This window comes from Syngnathus typhle, linkage group LG3 (genome assembly GCF_033458585.1).
Source record: "Syngnathus typhle isolate RoL2023-S1 ecotype Sweden linkage group LG3, RoL_Styp_1.0, whole genome shotgun sequence".
NCBI classification, from domain to species: Eukaryota; Metazoa; Chordata; class Actinopteri; order Syngnathiformes; family Syngnathidae; genus Syngnathus; species Syngnathus typhle.
The window spans coordinates 8,354,765-8,363,610 of NC_083740.1; the positions used below are offsets into that span (position 1 = coordinate 8,354,765).

The window sequence follows — 8,846 nt, forward strand, 5'->3', positions numbered from 1 at the left end:
AAATTGAGGGGTTTTGAAGTTTGACGTGAACCTAATTAGCGCACACACGTCTGATTTCTACTAAACTTACATGCCATTTATTTATCATAAATAATCTAATGAGTGATCTAAAACTGTAATTTCACTAAGTATTAGTATTAGCAAACTTCCGGTTGAGGCCATGTTGACGAGAACACGCCTAAGGGAAGAAAAAAACAACAACGCACTAATTAGTCTGTGGCAACACTCGACAGTGAAAGGTTAGCACATTGGCAACGACAGGTAATTTTGACTCCAGAATATCTCTTAGTATTCTAGTTTGAACGCAGAAACAATGAATTATAATCGTAACGTTTCTCGTAATCGAGAAAAGTAGTTTTTCATCATTTGCTGCAGATGGCTAATGTTAGCTGCGACTGCATAAGCGGCAGCTGTCAGACACATGCATGTACTTTTTGTGACATAATTTAATCGTAAATTGTTTAACGAATTTTTTTATTCAATACGAGTAGATCGAAATTAAAACATCTCAAAAATATTAATTTCAACTCAAGTGGAACGAACTCGCGTGTTAAGGGGGAAAAAAATCGTGTTTGGAATATTGCAATGAGCTTTACTCTGCCATAGCACATTGATTAGGAGGTCTCAACTAGTTTCCCGCAGCACACCTCATCATCACTTAAGACACTGGTCTAACTTTCTCCTCGTTCTCATCCAAAACAGGATGTCAGACAGCGAATCAATCAAGAAAATGTTGCGGTCTGTACTCCAGTCTAGCAAGGATGGCGTGAGTATTCTCAATCTGCAATCGGAGTACCGCTCACTCTGTGGAGAGACCATCCCTCTGAGGAAACTGGGCTTCACCAATTTGGAGGATTATCTCAGAAGCGTACCCTCTGTGGTGCGGATGGACTACCGCAATGCAGACGTAAGAACTTGGTTTTAATCATTAGGAGTGCCTAATGGCAAGTATCTTCGGGTTTGTCTATGGCGAGGATTAGATCATGTCAACAAATGACACTGCATGGTTCAAACACTGTGTATTTACGGTGTTTGCATAAAGTAGATTTTCTTAACCAAGGTGAAATCAACAATTTTAATGGATTTTGATTTTGTCAATTTAGATCATACTGAATTGTTTCTGAAAGAGAAACTAAATTCAAACTTTTAGCAACCATATGTGATACATGCATGCAGATGCAATGTTTTCAATTGTTTCGTTTTTTTAAGTAAATATTGGTTAAAAGAGATATGCACATTTAAAAACAACAAAATGTTGACACTGTAGGTTCCTTTTACCTTTCCAGTTAAAAGCTAAATTCAAACAGATACAATTATATTCCGTATGGACCTGCAGCTGCGCTTTGTTCTCATCTTGCATTGTAAGTAATAAAACAGCATATGTGTTTCACAGAAAGATACATGTGTCACCTACCATCTTCTTTACAGTTGAGATGCTTTGCGGCAGTATGCAGTGAGACAGCACACATTGCCCAGCTGGTGGCGCGACAGAAGAGCGCCAAGAAATCAGGGTGCTCCCAATTCGTTAACTGCAGGATGAGACGCAAAGATTCCGAGCCTTACATGAATCGTGGTAGGATATTCTTAGAATACATAAGAAAGTGCCAACTCAAGTCTCCCTTTACTTATTTAAATACCTTTTATATAAAGTCCAGTAGATGCAAGTTTTCTCTTCAATGCCCACCTACTTTAAAGAGTCTCATTTGTTCTAAATCCGGGGTTATGTCCACTATTGTAACCAAAAAGCAACTCTGGGACCACTGCTTTGGGATATTATTTCGTTTTGCACTGAAGGAGGATAGAACTATATTTATTTGCATCTGTATGTCTATTTTGGGAATCTCAGCTACATTTTACATAATTTGGATGGGTAAATGATTCAGAAAATTAGCTGGAAAATACATCAGGTCTAAATAATACATTTGATCTTCAACAATGTTACAATTATTTTCTGTTTCCAATTTTGCGGACCACCTGCAATACCGCCACTGACCACTATAAGACCGCAGACCACTGGTTGAAAATCCTTGTTCTAAATGTAAATTTTGTGTGCATTTAGGGTGGCCAATGTCTTCTCTACGGCAGCCTTCAGCTGGTGGCGCATTCAGGCCAGCCAACCGCTTTCAACTCCACGGTGGCTACAGAGGCTTCAGTGCTTCTGGCGATGTCAGGTACAGGAACATATTTTAGGCCTGACTACATTCATGAGTTTTGGGAGGGGATTTGTGTATGTTATTTGGCATGATTAAGGTTTTTAGTCTTTTTTATACTTAATAACTAAATGTTCTCCTCAATTGTCAGGCTAGCGAGCCAGTGCTTTTCTCCACCAATAGCACACAGACAACCTGCCCCTCAGCCATCTGTGAAACAATCTGCTGTCCCAAACAGGTAATGATATACGTAGAAAGAGTCCTGCATCAACCTTATTGATCTGTGGTCATGTCATAGCACATTTTCTTCATGTAATCAGATTAGGCTACTGATGAGGGCACTGTGTAGTTTTACTTTAGAGTAAAATAGCATTTGCTTTAAAATCTGGTGAGAATTGCATGAGTGAGTTTTTCATTTTTCTTTAGATTATGTAAATTGGTTGGGAAAACATGACAATGAAATACATGTCCATTTTGTAGGGCCAAGAATTTAGTGATTCCGCAGAAAACGAAAGGTTAGTACAAGCATTTTTTTTGTTATTGTTGGCATCAATCACCCAATGTTTATTTGTGATGAAAGAGCACTTTGGGATCTTCATATCTCAACTATTATAAGTGTGCCATGGTGTATTTTGTAGTTGTAAGGAAAATTCAAATGAATAAATATTCTGTTAACACAGAGAAGCCCCATGAACAAGTCTCCGGAACCAACAACTCGGAGGTATAGAAATCGACCTTTCCCTTCTTTGCATTCACTATTTGCCTTCATGCAGCCACACAGGGAAAATTGTGTTTTGGAAGTTGAAAGTGCACGACATACTGAGACATTTAGAAATAAACTGATTTTGCTTGACAATTTTGCAATTTTCCCCAACTCGACTTTGTGGTCCATACAGTAGAAAGAGTTGTAATAAAAATTCAATATACTGTTATGATTGTTAAAGAGGCACACAAAATGAACAAATCTATTGTGTCACCTTGAACTGAATTACCGGTAGAGTTGAGTGCCTTTCTTCAAAGTTTTACTCTGCTGAAGGCCAGAAAAGTGATTTGGTTGGGAATTCTTTTTACACAGCCAACACTACTTGACAAGACTGTGGTGCAGGAGAGATTAATCCAGCTACTGAGCAAGTACTGCTCTGGGCTGTGGATGTCAAAACTGCCCACTATCTTCAGTGAAATGTTCGGTCAGCAGCTGTCTCCTCAGGTGACCAGTGAGTTGGAAAAGTGGACACACATTTGTAAGGTGCGTAAGGATGTCACGTGGTATGATTACTGATTTGAATGATATGGCTTGTTTTGCTGAAATTCTAATTTGAGTCAAATTATTGTGGACTGTTTCCCAGTGTACTGTATGCTCCTTTGGTCTTTACAGGTAGAAAAATCATGCAGCACCAAAGGTGACTTCCTGGTTTATCCTACGTTGCCTTCCTCGACTGCTTCGGCAAGGAGCCTGTCCGACGGCCCCTCAAAATCCCCCATCCACTCCAGCATGATGTCTACATTAAATTCCTCCCAAGTGTCTACCTCTGCCCCTCTCCGAGCGCATTCTGTTTCAAAACCTCCAGCTGGCCCCAGAGAAGCCTTAGCCAAGCCAGCAATCGGTTCGGCTCCACAGTCAACTGATCATTTCAGTTCTTTGAAGATGTCACACAACTTGTCTAATAGTCACACAGTCAGTTCAAGTAATGTCAGCTTGGTCTCAACTGCTGTCAATGGCAGACAAAATTCTTACTCTATGGCGCCTATGGGCAATTATCCGCCAAAAACCAACCCTCCTGCATTAACTCCTTCTTGTCACTTCCGCTCTGAGGATTTACCACCACAAAAGTCCACATTGTCACTGAACTCTGTTTCCTCCCCTGGTCCTCCCGTTGAATCTTGTGCTGCCGTTTTGCCAGCTGATGTCTGTTACAGAATAAAGGAGCTTCTATCCAAGTACAGTAATGGGTTATGGGTCCATGCATTGCCCAAACTGTTCATGGATGCTTACAAGGCCCCATTCCCTGAACATTTTATGGATAAATTATCTCTCCTCCCGGACTTGTGCACCGTGGAATACCCTATTTCACACGACAGCAAGAAGGTACGTTCATGCATACATACTGTAACTATGTTTTTTAAGGGTAGTGGTGTTGGTTGGGGGTGATGAGGTTTGGGGAGCACTCTAAACAAATATTCTGCATATTTTTTGTTTGGAACAGGCCATCCTGTATAAGCCAATTAGAGTGAAGCTAGAAGACACTGAGAGCAATGGCAGTCAGAAGAGCAGAAGGCACTACCTTCCATCTGGTCTGGAGGTTACTGGCCCTGTAGTTCCTCCCTGTTTAGTTCATCCCGCAGTCCAGTATCCCTCTGTGCTGATTACTGAGGCCAAAAGCAGTAATGCTGTTACTGTAAGGTATGTCAAGAAGCTGAAAATGTATATATCGACTATATTTAGAATTCGGAAATATTTTCATTTTCACTGTATTACTGATTAACAGGTTGAAAGGTCTCACATCATACGTATTTAGTTTCAGTTTGTTATTGATGCATGCATGTGTTACACGTGCCCTTCTAAAAACTGAGGTCAGTTGTAATCCTGCTTTTTATCTAAAAAAAGAACATCTTCTCCCTGTGCAGGTATGTTGGCGATGGCTATTCCAAAGCCCTGGAGGCAATGGAGGATGCTATGCATGCCTTGTATAAACAAAACTCCACACTCCAGCCTCTCTCTCAGCTTGCCGTGGGTCAGCTGGTAGGAGTCAAGGGAGAGAATGGCAACGAACTGACGAGAGCTCAGGTCACCGAGGTGACCAATGCTAACGTCAAGGTATCAAGTTTGCTTGACTGTATGATTGATTACTTGCACTTGATCGACACAGTTAACAACAAGGAGAGTGATGGGAAATTGATTGATCAGCAATGATAAAGCCATTGAAAAGAAGAAACACTATTTTTCTTCCATCAGGTTTACTATGTTGATCATGGCTTTACTGTGGAGATTCCTCGAGAAAGTCTTCTGGAGCTGCACCATGACTTCCTTTCACTGCCCTTTCAAGCCACCATTGTTAGGATGGCAGGTATCACATTCACTTTGAATGATTATGATTTCTCATACTATAAGTATATCTGATGTCAGGTAATGACCTTTGACCAGCCATAACCACCGTCGTCGTCTCGTGTGTCGCAGTTTGCCGGGGAGTTCACGGCTGCAAACTACAATCATGTTAAATGATACTTTCTAACAATATCAATCACAAAGGAACATTATTTACTTTGTAAAAGCTGAATACTTGTTCCAGCTCTTGTGCTGCATATGATATTGTGCAGGTGGTCATCATGTTGTGCCAGGTCAGTGTTTGCTTTACTTGACTGTCATACACTTAACTGCCCTCTCCTCAGGTTTAGAGGCATTCAGTTCCCATCCATCTGTGTTGTCCTCTTTGGAGACGTTTGCTGTTGGAAAGATTATGTTAATGGAGATTTTGGCCTCAACTTCACCCAGTGACTTGCCTGAGGTCTTACTTTATGATACCTCACAAGATGATGACATCAACATAAACTCTCTCTGCTTAAAGGAATTGCAAGACCGGACCATGAATAACCCTTTAACTGTAAGTGTGATGGGATTAAGTGATGCACATATACGTATAGATGACTCGAATCGTCTGTATGTACAGTACAATCCTAATGGCTTTTGCATTTGTAAGATCAGCCTCAACCAGTAAGGTGTGTTATTACAGTAACAGCCTGAAGAATATAACATGTTTGGAAATCTGTATTTGGTCAACTTTCCAAGGTTTCTGAGTCAATTATTACTTTGTTGTGTGATGTTGTCATTTCTGTGTTGCCTTAAGGTGAATTCTACTTATCGTGGTGTATGTGTCACAAATATTTGTGTGGATGGCAGCATCTTTTGCCAGCTGCCCTCCAGAGGAGCCACAAGGCTCAACAAGTTGTTGGAAGAAACAAAAGCATTTTTGCTCTCTCAGGTAGGATCTTCTGTGACTTGTGGACCTATGTGTGATTATTCAGCGACAGAAGCAACTGCTCTCATTATTAGTTAAATTTTCTGCAGTCCTAATTCAAAAATGATATCTGTCCCCATCAGGTGACCTCTGAGTACTTGGTTTCTCAACCCTTCATTGGAAAGATGTGTCTGACCTGCTACAAAGATAAATGGTGCAGAGTGGAGGTATGGGCGGGTTTTTTTTTGTTACCATCCTATTTGCAGTTAGGGCTCATCAGAAACATTTGATCATGTTCTTGTTTTCAGATAACCAACCTTCATGGGAATAGGGTCATGGAAGTTGGCTTAATTGATTTAGGTGTCTCAGCAACAGTCGAGGTCACTGAACTTCGAGAGATACCCCCTCTTTTTCTCCGAGACTTTACCCTCATCCCGCCGCAGGTTTGTCTCCTTGGAGAAGTTGCTTCTTCTCCTTTGTCATTTAGATCCTGGGTGTGGAAGTGTAAGATTGTGATAAATGCTCTGCAATTGTTCAAATAATCTTGTTGTCGTTTCAGAACACGTAACACTAAATACTGTAAATGTGAATGGTTCTTCATCCATGCTAGACTAAGAAACCAACTGTTTCTTTTTATAATCAGTGAAAACTACTTTCTCTTTGCTCAGGCCATCAGATGTCGTCTGGTGGATGTGATGATTCCAGAGGGAGAGTGGAGCCTCGATGTTGTTTCCTGGTTGAAGAATGCTCTCCTGGGGGTTGAGGATTGTAAAATGAAGGTAACATTGCATTTTTTTCGTGTGCTCCCTTGGTAATGCCAAGCGAGCTACACTAAAATGTAATGTAATTATTAATTCTGTGGAACCTGGGGATGTACACTTGTATTACAGGCTGTGGCTGCACAACTGTGACTCCACACCAACACGAGCGCTGTGTGTGTTTGTGTTCTCGCAACTGCCTTACCTATTTTAGATTTTTAAGTTGGAAGAGCAAAAGGAGGGGAAACTTGTGCACATGTACCTGTTTGTTCGTGCTGACTACGAGGACGTGCACCAGAGCATCAACCATAAGCTGAGCAACCCTGAAGTGTGGCAGACACTCAACAGCAACAGAAGCTTCACGGCCACTAGTAGTAAGGACATTGAGACGCTCACCCAATAGCTCACAAAATTGATGTGTTGTTCCCGTCAGTTTCAATGTGTTGCATGTTTCTCAACTGTAGATGCTAGTGCTTCAATCAAGAGACTGGATGTTAGGAGCCAAACTTACCTTCAGCCACAGCTAATTGAATCATCTTCAGCAGAAACAACCCCCACGATGCCCTCACCTCTGGCGCTCCCCCTGGTCTGCATGAGAATGAGTTTTTGTGTTTGTTTTTATTTAAAGCAATCTTGTCTGAATCGTATGTACAGGAGCGGAGCACACTTTTCCTTCCTCTCCGAATGCACTTGCATCAGGAAATTTTCGAACGCTCCCATTAACATTCTGTTTCCTTTGTGCTCTAATTTTCAGCCTGGTCAGAACATAGATGTCCACATATCAGCAGCTTGCCACCCTGGTTACTTTGTGCTGCAGCTGTGGCGGGACCTGCATAAATTGGTCATGTTGATGGGAGAGATGATGCTGCACTACAATCAGACTGTGACCCCCACAGATGTGCAGATCAAAAAAGGAGACATTTATGCTGCCAAAATAGACAAAAGGTAAGTGACTGAGTTTATGGAAGTTATGTACTGTAGATGAGGTGGTTCTGGAATGTATAAAAGAAGTATCTCTTAGACCTGTGACTCACTCCACGTAGTTGGTACCGTGCAGTGGTGAAGGGGATTCTGTCCAACGGCTTGATTTCTGTTTACGAGTTGGACCATGGAAAACACGAGCTCATCCGCAGCTCTTTCCTCCAACCCTTGATTGAAGAATTTCGGCAGCTACCTTTTCAGGCCATCATTGCACAGCTGGCAGGTGAGTTGAACACTTGGTGCTCATTTTTCCATACTGAGTCCTGAATGATTTTTAAAGAGACTGTCCAAAGACAACAGGAGTGTCCTATTCCATTTCTTGAATTACCTTTAGTGTGGTCTTTGTGAAACAATGAGCCAGAGCACCACATGACAAAACAACAACCCTCCCCACCCCTTTATGTGAATCATCTATTGAACAGCGTGTGCCTTCTGTCCTCCAGGTGTGCCAAAGTGCCAGTGGTCAGAAGAGGCGTCCTTGGTCTTCAGGAATCATGTGGAGAAGCAAGCGCTCGTCGCCCAGATCGAAAGTATACAAGATGAGCCGGAGGTCCAAGAGGAACTGTGGGAACGCAAATTAACGGTCTATTTAGTGGACACTAAAGTAGAAGACAAGGACCTTTGGATCCACACCCTCATGGCGGATTTTTGCAGTGAGACATCTTCTGCTTTTTAGTAACAGCAAAATGTTTCTCATCATACTTTTTGTTTCCATGTTATTGAGTTGGTCATTATCTGTGCATGCTAATTGGAAATATCACACATGTTTTTGTTGTCCTGCTTCTGTTTTGAAAAAGTTGCAAGTTAAATAAAAAGTTGTTACTGGATTATCAGTGTTATGCTGTGGTCTTTCTTGCACTGTTGCTAATTGTGAATCCCACCTAGAGTCCATTATACATTTTCCATGATAGATGTCATAATTACTAAAAGTAGGATTTTATTTGGTGTAATGTTTGCAACTCAAAAGGTTTGATGCACCCACACTGATAAAATGTGTTTTATAC

At 41.4% G+C, this 8,846-nt stretch overlaps 1 protein-coding gene across 1 annotated transcript; it reads left to right on the forward strand.

The window, feature by feature from the left end:
• The first annotated feature begins 187 nt into the window (after positions 1-187).
• Positions 188-8,614, forward strand: tdrd7a (tudor domain containing 7 a). The gene is made up of 21 exons (XM_061273822.1): positions 188-261; positions 703-907; positions 1,429-1,570; positions 2,060-2,171; positions 2,631-2,665; positions 2,789-2,871; positions 3,226-3,396; positions 3,526-4,236; positions 4,355-4,551; positions 4,776-4,965; positions 5,104-5,215; positions 5,538-5,749; positions 5,993-6,127; positions 6,247-6,330; positions 6,412-6,546; positions 6,772-6,882; positions 7,076-7,235; positions 7,326-7,447; positions 7,616-7,806; positions 7,905-8,065; positions 8,286-8,614. The coding sequence occupies exons 2-21, from the start codon at positions 704-706 to the stop codon at positions 8,516-8,518; spliced, it is 3,501 nt and encodes a 1,166-aa protein (XP_061129806.1). The 5' UTR covers positions 188-261; position 703; the 3' UTR covers positions 8,519-8,614.
• Positions 8,615-8,846: the final 232 nt, after the last annotated feature.

Coding starts and splice junctions, on each gene's coding strand:
- tdrd7a (XM_061273822.1), top strand. CDS start 704: ATGTCAGACAGCGAATCAATCAAGAAAATGTTGCGGTCTGTACTCCAG. Junction 6,331..6,411: donor ATAAATGGTGCAGAGTGGAG/GTATGGGCGGGT, acceptor TCTTGTTTTCAG/ATAACCAACCTTCATGGGAA. Junction 7,236..7,325: donor AAGCTTCACGGCCACTAGTA/GTAAGGACATTG, acceptor TCTCAACTGTAG/ATGCTAGTGCTTCAATCAAG.